This window comes from Candoia aspera, chromosome 1 (genome assembly GCF_035149785.1).
Source record: "Candoia aspera isolate rCanAsp1 chromosome 1, rCanAsp1.hap2, whole genome shotgun sequence".
In the NCBI taxonomy this organism is placed as follows: Eukaryota; Metazoa; Chordata; class Lepidosauria; order Squamata; family Boidae; genus Candoia; species Candoia aspera.
The window spans coordinates 155,483,374-155,498,768 of NC_086153.1; the positions used below are offsets into that span (position 1 = coordinate 155,483,374).

The 15,395-nt window shown below is 36.8% G+C and overlaps 1 protein-coding gene across 1 annotated transcript in view; it reads right to left on the reverse strand.

Moving 5' to 3' along the window:
* Positions 1-15,395, reverse strand: part of ESF1 (ESF1 nucleolar pre-rRNA processing protein homolog) — a 37,225-nt gene that overhangs the window by 4,581 nt on the left and 17,249 nt on the right. The window contains exons 8-12 of the mRNA XM_063316352.1: positions 15,112-15,259; positions 12,030-12,191; positions 7,958-8,079; positions 2,528-2,621; positions 373-440 (exon numbers count right to left, since the gene is read on the reverse strand). Of these exons, the coding sequence (XP_063172422.1) occupies positions 373-440; positions 2,528-2,621; positions 7,958-8,079; positions 12,030-12,191; positions 15,112-15,259 (594 nt within the window). The remainder of the gene's footprint in view (positions 1-372; positions 441-2,527; positions 2,622-7,957; positions 8,080-12,029; positions 12,192-15,111; positions 15,260-15,395) is intronic.

Sequence of the window (15,395 nt, forward strand, 5' to 3'; positions counted from 1 at the left end):
GCTTCACAGCTAATCCTTCAGCACTGCGAAAACCAACATTTGTACCAATCTTGTCACCGCATGGATGGGAAAGACCCACATGAGACACTCTGAGATTTCTAAACTGAGACAAAGATATAAGTGCCATTTTTAAAAAAGGCAATAATAAAAGAAACACTTTGGTTAATTCCTGAAAGTGATTGTGTGTCTCAAAGAGCGTGGATGGTCTCACTGCTATTTTCAGACTTGAGGATGTAATTGCTTGTCTTCACATTTGAGGTAACGGCATTTTATGAACAAAATGCCAGTTCCGTTCATCCTGGACAGCACATGTACTGTTAAAAGTACTCATTATTATATCTAACTGGAGTATTTCTTCAAAGTGACTCCTACCTTCTGCTTTTCAGCATCAACTTCTTTTTCCTTAACAACTTCTCCTTTCTTTAATGTTTTATTCAAACCTGGTAATAAGCAGAAATAAATGTAATTATTAAAACACACATAAGTAATGGTCTCCAGAGACAATAGAAAACTTTCTGAAATGCCAGCTTTAAAAACATAATAAAATTTATCTGAGGAAAGTAAGACATAATTCAAATCATCTTCATGGAAAAAAGTTTAGTCAGAGATTATTTTCCTCAAAGCACAGGACTCCTGCTATAAAGAGAGGTCTAAAATATTTTAAATGAATAAAATTTATCAAAACAGCAGATTTTTATTTCTGAGATTTTTAGTGTGCACAAATATAGATCTCACAAAGACTCTACAGCTAAAGAAAAAGTCTTTTGAAGAGAGAGAGAGGGAGAGAGAAAGTGAGAGAGTGGGGGAGGTACGTGCTAGACATACTCAAGAAAAAAATCTCAAACCATGTTTCAGGAAGTACAACAGGCAAATATAACATGTGCAGTAAACATTATGTAAACGCTGTTCTTTTTTCCTTTCTCTCTTGGCAAGCACATAGGAAATGTCTGTAAGTAATTCTTTCAGGACGCTTGTTCTTGTACCAAAGTATATGAAAACCTTTTGAAACCACAATGCTGTACGTCTACCAATATATAGAGACTTGGTCTCCAAGGCTAAAAAATTGTAAATTCATCATCTTGCAGACTTTTGTTTGGTATGCTAGAAAGCCAAATACATTAACTATGCAAAACAATCTGACTCCTCTCTTTATTTTATTTTATTTTTATTTATTTATTTATTAAATTTATATTACCTCCCATCTTCCCCTATGGGGGACTCTGGGTGGTTTACAATAAAAGCAATAATAAAAACATCTAAACTTCAATCACATTTTAAAAACATAAATAAGATAATAATTATCAAATATAATTCTTTCCTCTTTCGTTTCTGTAAGCTCTGATTTATAAGCCTATTTATTCTGAAATCACTGGTTGCCCAATGGCGTCCAGGCCCAATTCAAAGTACCAGTTATCACCTATAAAGCCCTCTGCAATACACGTTATGTATACATCAGGCAACATCAGGCTTCCAAAATCAAATCTGCCCCATCTAGTCTGGTCGTTTGAAAAGAGCCTGTTGCAGGTACCTCTCCTTCACCAGGTTTGTTGTGTGTGGGCCAGAAGAGAGACCTTCTCAGTGGTGGCCCCCATTTCATGGAACATTATCTCCATGGAGGTATGGACAGCCCCTAATCTAAAGATGTTTCTAAATCCAGCTAAAGCAGTGTTGTCCCAGTGGGCATTTCACCCTTAGATTAGTTTAACTGGATGGTACCTATAATGAATTAGACTTTTTGATTTTAGTAGTTATATATGATTGTGTGTGTACCCTGTTCTTGTTCTGATTTTGCTGAATCCCACCCAGAGTCCATCCTGTGCTACAAATGAAAAAGCAAACGCAGGATCTACCTACATTGCTTAATTGGTAGGTTTCAATATTTAAAAACATAAAAACAGCACAATGTAGAGTGCTGCACGATTTCTCTAATGTATAGGTCTTGGCATTATTTTATATAGCAAGCAACTTCCTGGCAAGACAAATTACTTTTGAAATCAGGAGCCAGTTTGAAAGCAGCTTCTGGAAGATAAAATGGAAGGATACCATCCCCAAAGGGTAAAGAATCTTGCTGGCTACACCTTTTAAATTCTATTAACAGTTTCATCAACACAGATTGGGCACCGTTTTGCAGTTGTGCTGAATTTGCTCTGTCGCCATACTGTAAGCAATTTTGGAATATGATCACATTTCACTTGAGATTTTCTTCTCTTCTGATATGATATAATTTACTCATTCCATCCCATTCCAGCAATTTCACATCATCAATGGCAACAGTAGCAACACACAAAACGAGAGAATTCTGCTGTTTCAACTTCCATTGCAAAAATGGTCCATTTGTTTTTTCTGTTCTCATTCCTGCTTTTAATTAGCAAAGAATGATTAAACAGACCTTTTTTTACACATATAACCGATACAAAGCTGCCAAAAGAGCACCGAGTGACTGCTTTTGTCAGAGCTTCTTGCATAAAGTACGTGACATGTACTGTATCATCTTTATCAATGCAGGATAGAAAGGCTGACATCTAACCTGCTTTCCCAAGTTCCTCAGCAAAGTATGGATCATTGAAATCAACATCAGATGGGCATTCATCTTCCGTCAGCATTTCCTTAACGGTGGCAGCCTGAAACAAAATACACTGAAGTTTTACTATTAAATACTAGTAATACAATTAAATATATCAAACATAAAGTTGTCTAAAACAAGTTTCAAGAAGTAATCTCAAAGCACAAACCCATTACACAGGAAGAAAATGATTTGAAACTATTGCTTTCACTGAAATTAAAAAAATTAAGGACTATGGGCATCAATATAGACTTCCTAAGGAATACTAAAGAAGTGTTTAATAAGGAAATGCATGGTAAAAATTGAATTGCTAAAGCAAAATAATGCAGAACTGCCATATAGAAAGCTAAACAGAATTCAATCACTTCTGAACTGAAGTGCTTATATATGATGCGATGAAAAAAAAAAGTGAATATAGCCATTTCCATTGGTGGAGAATATTTAATACATTTCCTCCATTTTTATTAGAAATGCTGGTAACCCAGTGGTTTTCAAGGATCAAGAAGTTCCATAGGCTAATTGTTTTATTCATTTATTTTCCATCCCGCCTTTATTATTTTTATAACTCAAGGCGGGGAACATACTTATTTCTCATTCCTCCTTCTATTTTCCCCACAACAACCACCCTGTCAGGTGAGTTGGGCTGAAAGAGAGGGACTGGCCCAAGGTCACCCAGCTGGCTTTCATGCCTAAGGGAGGACTAGAACTCACAGACTCCTGGTTTCTAGCCTGTTGCCTTAACCACTAGATAAAATTTGTGTATTTAATTTCCCCATGTTCCATGGACTTTTCAACGAATTAAAAAAAAAAGGCTTTAAAACCCAAGGATAATCCCAAAATTCTGAAACATACCCAGACATTATGCAGGGACACTTTTGTTTTTATTATGTTTAAATTCTATGTCTTCTTCAACGCAACAAAATAAGTTTATCTTCACGCAACAAAATAAGTTTATCTTCATGCCATTTTGATGAACCCATGTGAAATCTGGGAAACAGACCAGCTTACAGGAGTCTTGCAGAGTTGGGGAACAACAGAATTTATGGCATGCTATGAACTCATCTAGAAATCAATCGAGAACAAGCACCTTGCTTAAAAGGCTCTTGTTTACGGTGGACAAGAAATTATAGTTGGATTCTTGTTTTGTCCTTCTACATTTTGATGGCTCATAAACTCTCTAATCAAGATTGGTAGGAGAATCAGATATGCAAACAACATGAGGGGACATTTTATCTTGTTTGGTGTAAAAAAACCAAGAAAAAAAAAAGGATAGAAATACATACACCAATTCAAAAGATTTTAAAGACTAATGTACAATTGAAACCAGAGGCTTTTCTTTTGGGACTAATGGACAGACAGCTAGAAAAAAGTCATGGATCTTTGTTTTTATATATGACACTTGCAGCAAGACCATTATATGCTCAAAAGTGGAAAGGCTCGACACTACCCACAATAGAGGAATGGCTGGTGAAGAAGATGGAACTTGCAGAGATTGCTAAATTGACTTCCCTGATTAGAGAAAAGACAATATCTACATTTATGGTTGACTGGACACCCTTTATAGACTTTTTGCATGGAACAAAAAAAAATGCACTTATGACTTCTGGTTTTGATGTTTAGAAAAAAAGTAGATAATAGATAAAGTGAGCTTTTTTTGTAACCATAGAGTAAGAGATAACTTTGTAATCATACTTGTATTTGCTGCAAAGAAAATTGGAAGCTTCTATTTCTTTTTATCTTTTCTTTCTGCACCTTTGTCTTTTTCTCTCTTTCTTTGTTTTCTTTACTCTGTATTAGTTTTTGTTAGTTTTTATCTTCATATTTACATTCGTAGGAGAATCTACAATATTCAAGTCCATTCCCCTTACTCTAGTGAATGGAAATTGTGGTGAACAAGAGACTGGGATATTTATAGGGGTAGTTTCTGTCTTTCTTAGACTAAGCTACCATTTGTTCGTAACATGTCACAACTCCTTCTCAGAAGGAACATGCTTCCCAATTTCAGATTGGAAGGAAGGAAGAAGTTGTATCTGGGCAGAAAGAGGAGAACATTTCCTAAAGCTAGGAACCATATCAACTGCAGGTGCCTTGAAGAAGCAGCTAGGATAGATGCTTTCTTTAAAGGATAGTTGGAAACACTGATTAAGCACGAGACTATGCTCGAGATAATCAAGGTGATCATGTGGGAGAGTATAATGACTATAGCTCAAGTCTGGATTAAAGAAACTCAGGACAATATTGAAATCAACACTTGACTTAATGTTTACTAAGTGGCTTCAAGCAAGTCACTATTTCTTATTTTAGCATAACTCTCAGGGGTGCTATAAAGATAAAATGACACAGCCCCATCTACAAGGTCCACAGTTTTCCTGAAGGAAAAATAGGTTAATATGGAGAAGCCAATAAATATCCTTAAAAATGTGTAGCAACATGGCTGAATCTATAAGATGGAAGGCTGGAGGTCTCAAACCTCTTTCCCAGAAGCCCTCTGCATCTTCAGAATCTGACCCCATTTCCTACCTTGTTGTTGCGGCTTGGTAGTTCCGGCTATCACTACCTATCTTCTAGGGAACACCTCACCTGTGTGAGACATAGGGCTTACAACTTATGCTGCCTTTCTGGCTATTAAAATGTAAAAATTGGTGGTTGGGGGGTAGGATGAATTTATAACGCTTTATAGCGTAAAGGTGTGCGAGTAGGGATTTCACAGCCCTTCCTTCCCTCCTTCTTTTGGGACACAGACCAATCTCACAAGAGATAAATAACATCAAATTTTAAAAAGAAAAGACATGGCACATGAAACCCCGTTTACTTTAAGAAGAAATTTACAAAAACACATGCAATGTTCTAGGTTGACCACAAGATGGAACTGGTTTGCTACACAGCATGAGGTAGGAATAAAAGACTGAGGTTACATAGAATTACCTACCTGTATAGAGAAACAAACAAGAAATTACAAGGCTTAATTAATACCACATAGAAAAATAAAAGATCAAAATTCTTATGCAATTTTTGGCTAGACTTGTTTATTTATTCATCAGAGCAAGGTTTCTCAACCAGGGTTCCAAGGAACCCTAGGGTTCCATGACAGGTCACTAGGTGTTCCCTGGGAGATCATGATTTATTTTAAAAATTATTTCAAATTTGGGCAACTTCACATTAAAGAAGTAAGTTTCATTATTTTTAGTTTAAGAGCAGTGTTAATGCATCTATAAAGGCCTACACATGAAACAAATATAATAATTTAATAACTTCTAGCCTATATTTGAGCCTGAATGTGCAGGGGTTCCCCAAGGCCTGAAAAATATTTCAAGGGTTCCTCCAGGGTCAAAAAGTTGAGATAGGCTGCCTTAGAGGTAAATGGATTTCTGAAGCCAAAATTCTTCCCTTGCTTTACTGGACTTTTTCAGCTTCTTGTAGACTCCAACATTTAAGCAGGGGGTTCAGAAGAACAGAGTTAGTTTTCTCTTTTTTCCTGGCCCCACTACTCAGCTTTTCCCTTTGATCTAAAAGGATTAAAACTTTCATTTCTTCAGCTGAAAGAGTGTGAATGTGTATCCTGTCATGATTGTCTAACATGAGGGTGTATCCTGGCATGGAGTCTTGTGCATGAAAGCTAGTTTCACAAGATAATAAAATGTATGGCCCACTTTCTTAAAGAGAAATAACGCAAGATCATAATAATCGTAAGCACAAATTCAAGTGATATATCTTCAGACAGATGGTTATCTAATACTCTTAGAAAAGTTGCTTGATCAAATTTTCCAAAATAAAGTGCACTTTGAAACTCAGTTTACAGTATATAACATTTCTTGGCTGGCATATTCTGAAGAAAGAAATCTATATGGAATTAACACAGAGTAGAAGGTTAACCTTAAAATAAAGAGATGTCTGGAACTTCTACTTTTGACTTTTCCATGAGAAAACTTAATCATGGAGACTCTGACATCAGTTTGCTAGTAGAATCCCAGAATGAGTATTCCTTTGAAGATCTCTCCAATGTAAAAAGAAAAAAAAACAGCAGCCAAAACCTGTTCATTCATTGCTTACGATTTTTAAAAAAGACATTTTTATCCAAGTCTTGGCAGCTCAAAGATGGCTTTTCAACAACAGTAATGAACATTCCCTTTAGCAATGGAGAACTTATCAAGGACACAGGATCAAAGGAGATTTTTCTGGAGAGCTAATACATTTGTTTTTCTTTTAATCATAACTTATCTTTCATTAACACGGTTACCAAAGCCAAAAAAAGCCACTGTTTTGATTTCGTGATGATCAATCATTTGCCTACTCTTACCCTCTCTGTAAGTTCAGTTTAAGCAACAAGAAAAGTGTGGGGTTTCAAATTAACTTTCAAGAAGATCAACATTCCTTAAAAACATCATGGGGTTGATTGAGGAAAGCATTCCATATCAACCGGTCTGACTACCAAAGCCATTTTGAGGCACTTCTCAAACATCCCACTGCCTGACAAGTGGCAATTGGAGAAAGAGAGCTCCTCACAGCAACACCTTGCTAATGGAATGCTCTTTTTAGAGAGGATCACCTCACACTCACATTGCTATCTTTTCAATTCCAGGCAAAGAACTTTCATTTCCAAGTTCTAAAACCTGCATCCCTTGGACTAATTTCAAATCTCCTATGCAAGAGATTAGTAAAATCTCTCTTCTCTGAATCTTGAGGGAAAGAGAAGGTGAGGGTGTCACCAAAAGAGAAAAAAGAGGTGTCACTGCAAGAATGCACGCCAGAGAAACACCTACTTTGGACTGTGGTTTCAGCCGCTGCTTGCTTCAACACAGTCAAAAGAGCACCCATGAAAGAATGTAGCCCTCAACAAATAAAACCCAGGTCAGGTTTAGAAGAACAGTTTATACAACTAAGCATTGGAGTTTTGGTCACTTTTATCAACTGGAGCTGTTATACTGTATTTCTTTTTTTATATAAAAGTAGAATGCCACAAATCATCCATGGTTTTCTTTTTTCTCTGAAGGTGAGACATTCATATATTAGCAATAAATAAATGAGACTCCCTGAAAGACAGTTAGCACCCAATACCCACGTGGCTCCCTTGCAGTGTGCAGCCACTGGATTGTATTAGGAATGTATTGAAAAACAGTCCCACATCCCAATAAGCCTGACCTGCAATGAGTCCCAGCATTAGGATCCTACATAAAAGGTTTCTGTGTACTAGAATAAGCACAGGTTCTTCAGAGACTGAGCCACCTAGAACAGGGCTTTCCAAAGAGAGAAACCTTTAAAACTAGTTGAAGAGAATATTTGTAGCTGAGGGTTGAACTGTGGAGTCCTTGGTGTTCTCTGAGCCTTGCTATTTTCTTGTAGACATTTCATTGCCAGACTAGGCAACATCTTCAGCAACTGAAGGCCATAAATTACCTTTTGCTTTTTCTTCATTTTCCTTTTGTCTTTCTTCTTTTCTAGAAATTGCTCCCACGGAGTCAGTTTATCCTTGCCTTCTAGCTTGTTTCTTACCATTTCTTCAGCACTTTCTTTCAGACCTGCAGCCAATGAAGAAACACATGCAGGAGCATTTTAAACCCAACCAGTATTTTCAAGTCTGAATGGGGTAGTTTGTTTATTTTCTATCCCACCTTTATTATTTTTATAAATAACTCAAGGCAGCAAACATACCTAATACTCCTTCCTCCTCCTGTTTTCCCCACAACAACAACCCTGTGAGGTGGGTTGGGCTGAGAGAGTGTGACTGGCCCAAGGCCACCCAGCTGGCTTTCATGCCTAAGGCGGGACTGGAACTCTCCTGGTTCCTAGCCTGTTACCTTAACCACTAGACCAAACTGGCTCTTGCACCAGTGTGAAGCCATGGCTCCAGTAACAGATGAGAAAACATCAGTTGTGCCTTGCTCTGAGGGATGACTGGCATTTACTAAGTTGGTTACATAGCTCCTATCCAGCAAGCAGAGAAACTAGTGGACAGCACTTCCTGTTCCTTTTGAGCTGTGATATTCTGTTGGATTCCATCTAATTTTCCTGCCTATCCAATCTGTATTTGAAGACCATAGGAAAGATTGGGTTTCCAATATGTAAATAGGAATCTGTGTACACAGTCACCCCTTTCCAGTCTTGGTACCTATATACTGTTGGCAACAATGGCATGAAAACAGGCCAGCAGAAGATGTATCTAAAGAAGAACTGAAGCAGAGAAAATGCAGCCTTGTCATTTTTGAGATAATGACATTCAGTTTTCTCTTGCACCCCATCAATCGATTTGATGTACTTCTTTATCTTGCAGCTTAATTCAGCAGGAATCCAGGCGAACCCATGGGAAAAAACAGTATTTCCATCAGGAGAAAATGCTGCATTTTTTCCCCCTCTCGGTTCAAAATCTAGAAAATGTCATTCATAGATTTTCTATCAAGGCCAGATCTAATGGCCTGTACTTGGGACCACCCTGAGAAACTACTAGAAAGTTTCAGATGTTTCAGGAGATGGTAAACTCCTTTCTGACTGATTTGCCAAAAAATGAGTGTTTCACCATCTACCTTAAACCCTTCAATTTTCTAGGCATAATTTAAGGAACTGAGCATGAAAGTAAGGCATAACCAGTCAGTCACATGAATAACCACTTCTGTTTTATTCACCATTTCAGGTTTATTATGAGTTAGTTAATCTTGCTTTAAAAGAGAGCCAGTTTGGTGTAGTAGTTAAAGGCTTCAGGCTAGAAACCGGGAGACCGTGAGTTCTAGTCCCACCTTGGGCATGAAGCCAGCTGGATGACCTTGGGCCAGTCACTTCCTCTCAGCCCTAGGAAGGAGGCAACGGCAAACCACTTCTGAAAAACCTTGCCAAGAAAACTGCAGGGATTTGTCCAGGCACTCTCCAAAAATTGGACACGACTGAACGGATTAAAAACAAACAAACAAACAAACAAATAAACCTTGTTTTAGGTGGTATGTATTCTTACTTCATAGATTGTAATACTTTAGATTTATACTTGCAGAGTTAATCAACATACCATTATAGTAGCATATTTTAAACTTTTATTGTAAAGACCCCTTGCTATGCTAGTATTTTATCTCACCCATTTTACTTTATGTGGTATATTTCTAAATTTTGCTGTTCACTGACTGAATAAACGATACTATACTAAGAAACTGACCTTAATTATGAAAAGTAGTATGTATTACACTAAAATATGTACATCAGTTAACATCCACAGAACCTACAAAACAAAGCTGAAATGAGTTAGAACTAGCTGATGAAATATTAGAATAGGGAAGATCAAGCAGAATACCAGACTTTGTTTCATATGCATGTATGTGTACAGATTCTCTTTTTTTAAACCATAATACCTACTCCTTTGAAATCAGGCCATATTCATATTATGACTTATTAATATAAGTTATACCTTTGGTTATACCTTTAAAACTACTTTGGTTACAGAAGGGCATCTGAGAAGTTAAAAAAAGTCGGCTTCTCACATAAGAGGAAATTCAGGATTCAAAGCTTGAATAAGAGCTTGAATGTTAAAAAAAATGGCAAGAAACCAGTTTCAACAAATCATTGTAAAATGGCTACATAAACGTGTGAAATAGTCCAATTACCTTTTTCATTCATTTCTTTGAATTGAAAAGCTGTCTTTTATAGAAATTGTTATGAGAGCTCTTTCTTCTCATATATTCCAGTACAGTGATTTATTTTATATAAATCATTATTTCCCTCAGTATTTGAATTAAGAAAATATAACTTGCCATGGGGATCCAAACCAGGATAGCGAATAAGTTTGGCTTGACAATAAAAGTGCAACAGCATATATGTGGATACACAAACAACTGACATTTAGCAGTCCAGGCCTTCATTTCTCAGATTTAGTTTAAGAACAAGTATGATTGTTTAAAGCTTTAAGGGGATTCTGCAAAAATTTTCTCTGCCACAGCTATGTTCTGAAAAAATAAGTTGTTCTTTAAAGTTAACCTGAACAGGCAAAAGGAAGACGGTCCTATGCTTCTGTCCTAGTAGTTTTTCCACCCCAGGGATAGGCCTCTATAATACTGTGTGTTTGTAATATGATGCAGTATTGCAATTTATGGTAGCAGCTAAAATAATGCTGGAAAAGTGCTTTTTTTTCCTCCTTTCTAGCACACAGGAATGCAATCAGCCTGTTCTGACCTATCTGCTTTTTGTAACAAAAGCAACAATAGTTATGGCTAGCAAATTAAGAGATCACTGAGATAACTACAAAAAACAGACTGACTTTTTATGTATTATACTGATGGCAGCCCTAAAGTGTTATTTTAAAAGGGCAATGTTAGGTGTTGAAACATATTTTTCCACAGCAGGAGTCCTAAAAATCTGAAGGAGTTTTCCAGAAAATGAAATCAATTGCTCCATTTGAAAGAGGACAACTTGGACATACCATGCCCTTTTCTGAAGCAGAAAGGGACTGAACCTCTGCCATAGATCAGATTCTTTTACAAGCCACTTGCCAAACCACCTCCCAATTTGTCTAGGCAACCACAATGTGCAAAGCCAACGAACTGTTTGGAGGAAACAGAGCAAACGGTGAGAAGCTGTAGGATACGCTCTATCCCTACGGGTTCATTCATTATTTTTGAACAAAAAACTTTATTACAGATCTATCACAAAATTAAAGCACCGTAAATAATGAACTGAAGAGTGTCCCCCCAAAAAAAATTCCTAGAGAATTTTGTTACTTTAAGAAAAAAAAAAAAAGATTGAAACATTTCCACCAACAGAGAGGGGCACGTCTTCAGCACATTTTAATCATTTATCAGCTTCCACTTCAGCAACAATACTTCACTGCAAGATGGAACACGGATCTTTTCCTAAAATGAAAAGACAGACATGGGGGGCAGAGCAGAAGAAATGAAAATATGCCAAGAAAAAACAAGCACCATTTGTTTTTTTCTTTCTCCATAAGGACTCCCGCTCCAGCAAAAGCAATTCTTCACAGACCTTGTAATCAGGTTTTGCCAAATGAGATGGAGACAACCCTCAGAAGGACGACTACAGTTCTATATTTGTGAGTATAACCATTCTGCAGCTGACAAACTGATAAAACAAGCTGGGAGTAGGCATGCACCTGTCCTCCGTAACTGTCCTGGTGGCAGAAAGACTCTGCTATCTATAAAAAATCAGCAATGCTTTCACACTCTTTATGCCACTCACAGACAACTAGAACCAAGCTCGTAGCTGACAAATTCATCTTACGACCGAGAAAAACAAAACAGAACAAAAATACCGATGTAATGCAAAAGGAAAGGAATTTTATGTTTGCTCATATTCCCTCTGCATAAACCAATGTTTAAGTACTTTTCGGTAGAATACTTTGAATTAATATTAACTAATCATTAGTTTGACTGCTGCAATTAGTATATGCTTTAATTATAGAATTCAAGCTATTCAGCCTTTTTAAGTGGGGAGATCAGAAATGGACAACCAATGCTATAAAAAAGAAAGAGCCACCTACCAGGAACCCATTTAATTTCCATTTCCATATCAGTTTCTTCGTGCTTCCTTTCTTTTTCCTGAACGCTCCGAAGAAGCTCTCTGTATTTTGCTATCTGGTCTTCATCATCGTTGGGGTGTTCTTTAGGTTTACTGCCATCTACTACATGTGTTTCATCATCACCTTTAAATAAAAGCGAAGAGAGAATCTTTCCAAAACTTGTTATATAAAAATTGAAATGACTGTAAATCAAGCCCTATGGGGGGAAAAAACAACCAGGCAAAGAAAGCTGAAGCTGAAGCTGCTGCACAACCACCTTCTCCACAACCATCCCTAAAAAGGGAGGTTCAACATTGGACGAAAATTGTCCAATATGGCGGGATCTTGTGATGGCTTCTTGTGGAGGAGGAAAATGTATCCCCATCTTTAGCAATGCAATAGTGTGGGTGATTGAATGTGCATGGGTGTAAAGTTCCCAGTGCCTGTTTAGAAGGGAGAAAGGGAGAGATGACATGGCAATCCTTGTCATTTTCCCTCCATCCATCCAACTGCCATTACTATCTTCCCCTCCTAGCCATTACTCTATGATGTAGATGCACTGATTTTTCATTTTAATATAATGATACTATATTTGTATTATTTACTACAAGCTCCATATGCTTATACTGCTAAGTCCGAATATTACAATATTATAAGCTTATTATAACTCCATCTACTATACGGCAGAAGATTTGAGATTTACATTACATACCCTTTGCTCTACATGAAGAAGAAAAGAAAGATGGCAAAGAAAATAAAGACCTTTGTGACTATGTCACTAATATTTCCAGCTCTCAATAGTGCCAAACTACTCAAACTCCTAAAGTACACACCAATGTTATATACAAATGTTCATGTCAATTGGCCAGATTCAGCCTCTGTAACTCACAGAGTATTAAGTTTCTCTACAACTGCTTGATTTCAGGAGCTGAGTTTTAAGGCAAAGAAATGTCTCCATGAATAATAAAAGTACCAGTTACTACCTTAGCTATCCAGTTCTTCCAAAACTTCAAAGAAAACGTATTCCATCCACTTCTTTATACAATAATCATTATGACTTAATAATCAATATGAATTACTCATTTGTTCACTTTTCCTGATATAATTGCCTTAAGAATGTAACATAATTGACAGGGTACAGCCATAAAGTATGAGCAACTCAAAGTTTAAAAACCATCAAACAGTCTACAAGTAAGAGGGACAATTATGATAGGTTTATGGAGAACTGGCCATTGTTCATAGCATAGTTCTTGTTCTACTATTAACCCAGAGCTGTTTCTTTGATCTATACAACCATGCTAGTGGTTGTTTAAAAATACTATTCATTACTAAAAGAAATCCCACTTGAGTCATATGAAAGCAGCTTTCTTATAAGCAGAAAAAAATGCACTGCTCTGAAATTATTTTGTCTTAAAAACATTAAGCCAGATCTGTTATTTATAGCATAAAAGAGCCTTCTTTTTAAAACAGGATTTGTTGATCAGTATCCTTAGTAGGCTTTATAAATATTAAATTTTAGAGTTTCCTAATAAAAATATTTATATTTATTCCAGCTCTATGTAAGTTCAAACATTACAAAAAATGAACTGTTGCCTTTCTTCTGTACTACCAAAGTACAGATCAGAGACGGAAAGAGGTCATAATTAATCTACTCACCTAGTGCATTTATATTCAATTCTCAAAAAAAGTTCACACTTCTAAAAATATTACTGTGGGTAATTATTTGAATAAGGTAAAGATACAGTCTCCCTTGAGATTAATTCAATTCCCAGTAATTATATAGATGCATCCATCTTGTTTCATTCATTCATTCATTCATTCATTCATTCATTCATTCAATTTCTATAGCCACCCTTCTCAGCAAGTGACTCAGAGCGGCTTACAACAATAAAAACTATAAAACAATTAAAACAATTTCAATTAAAACAATTATATTACAGAATAAATATATATGGCCACCAAATAAGCAGTGCATAGATGTTAATATAACCAAGAAACAGGACCATTCACATGTTTGGGGCCCCAGACCTGGGCACACAACTAGGTCTTCATGGCCTTACAAAAGGCCAACAGGGTGGGGGACATCCTAATCTCTGTAGGGAGAATTTTCCCTACAGAGGGTAGGCGCTACGGCTGAAAAGGCATGCCCTCTAGTTCCCACCAACTGACATTCCTTGGCTGATGGGACTCACAGCATACCCAACCTACTAGATCAGATTGGACAGGCAGAAACAAATGGGAGAAAATGGTCCCTCAGGTAAACCGGTCCCAAGCCATGAACAGGCAACACTATAGAAATGGTTTGCTATTGTCTTCTTTGAGGATATTTTTCAATTTCCTGGTCTAGTCCACATCCCTGGGATATCCTGATGCTCTCTCATCCAAGCACTAAGCAGGTCCAACCTTGCTTAGCTTTTTGAGATTAGCTACATTTGGTTAAATGTTGAATTCTGCTGTGACATTATCACTGATAACCATGTTAGCAAATAATTATCTGTATTTATTAGGCTAAGCGAATTCATGTTGAAGACGAAATCAGAAACTATACTTAGATCCTTGTGTAAGGCAGAAAACCAATACCTACTTTCACTACCTACTTCAGTTGTGATCTGCTGTGTTCAGACCTCATCAGGACCTGTGATTTGCTTTAAACTGAAAGGGAACACTTCACATCTCCTCATGTCCAAGAAAGGGAAGAACAGAGGTCTGGGGAAAAACGGCCTATAAATCAGAAGCTTGTACAGGATCATTCACTCAGGAGATAACTTCATTTCCCATAGCACCTACACACGGCTTGTGTCTCAGAAGTTTGAAGCAGGACTCATAATCAGGTAGAGCACGGGTGCTGGTGAGGAGGAATTTTTAAAAAAGAACTAAATGTTTGATTTATTAAAAGCATAGTATAATTTACCCATTAGTTTCTTTTAATAGACACTATGAAAATGATTTTTTAAAAAATATTTTTAAATATAAATATATTTAAATATAAATAAATAAAAATATTTTTTAAAATATTATTTTTAAACCCTGAACTGCTCAGATGAACCTTATCAGTTAGCAATACCTTTTTCTTTTTCATCCTCTTCCTCTTCTTCTTCACTCGATGAAGCCAAATAAGCTTGGAAGTCCATGTCCAGAAGTTCATCTTTTTTAAAAGTTCTGCTCAAAGAAGTCACCCTTTCTTGATCTGTCTCGTCCCACGTAATGTCTACCTTACCAACAGGCAAGATAAATATGCTGCATCTTATCACTGTAAATATGCATTGGAAAATCACATAGAAATTGACTCATGCGCTACTGTCAAACCAGTTTGCTTAACAGTGGTTTACTGGATAAACTTCAACTGAG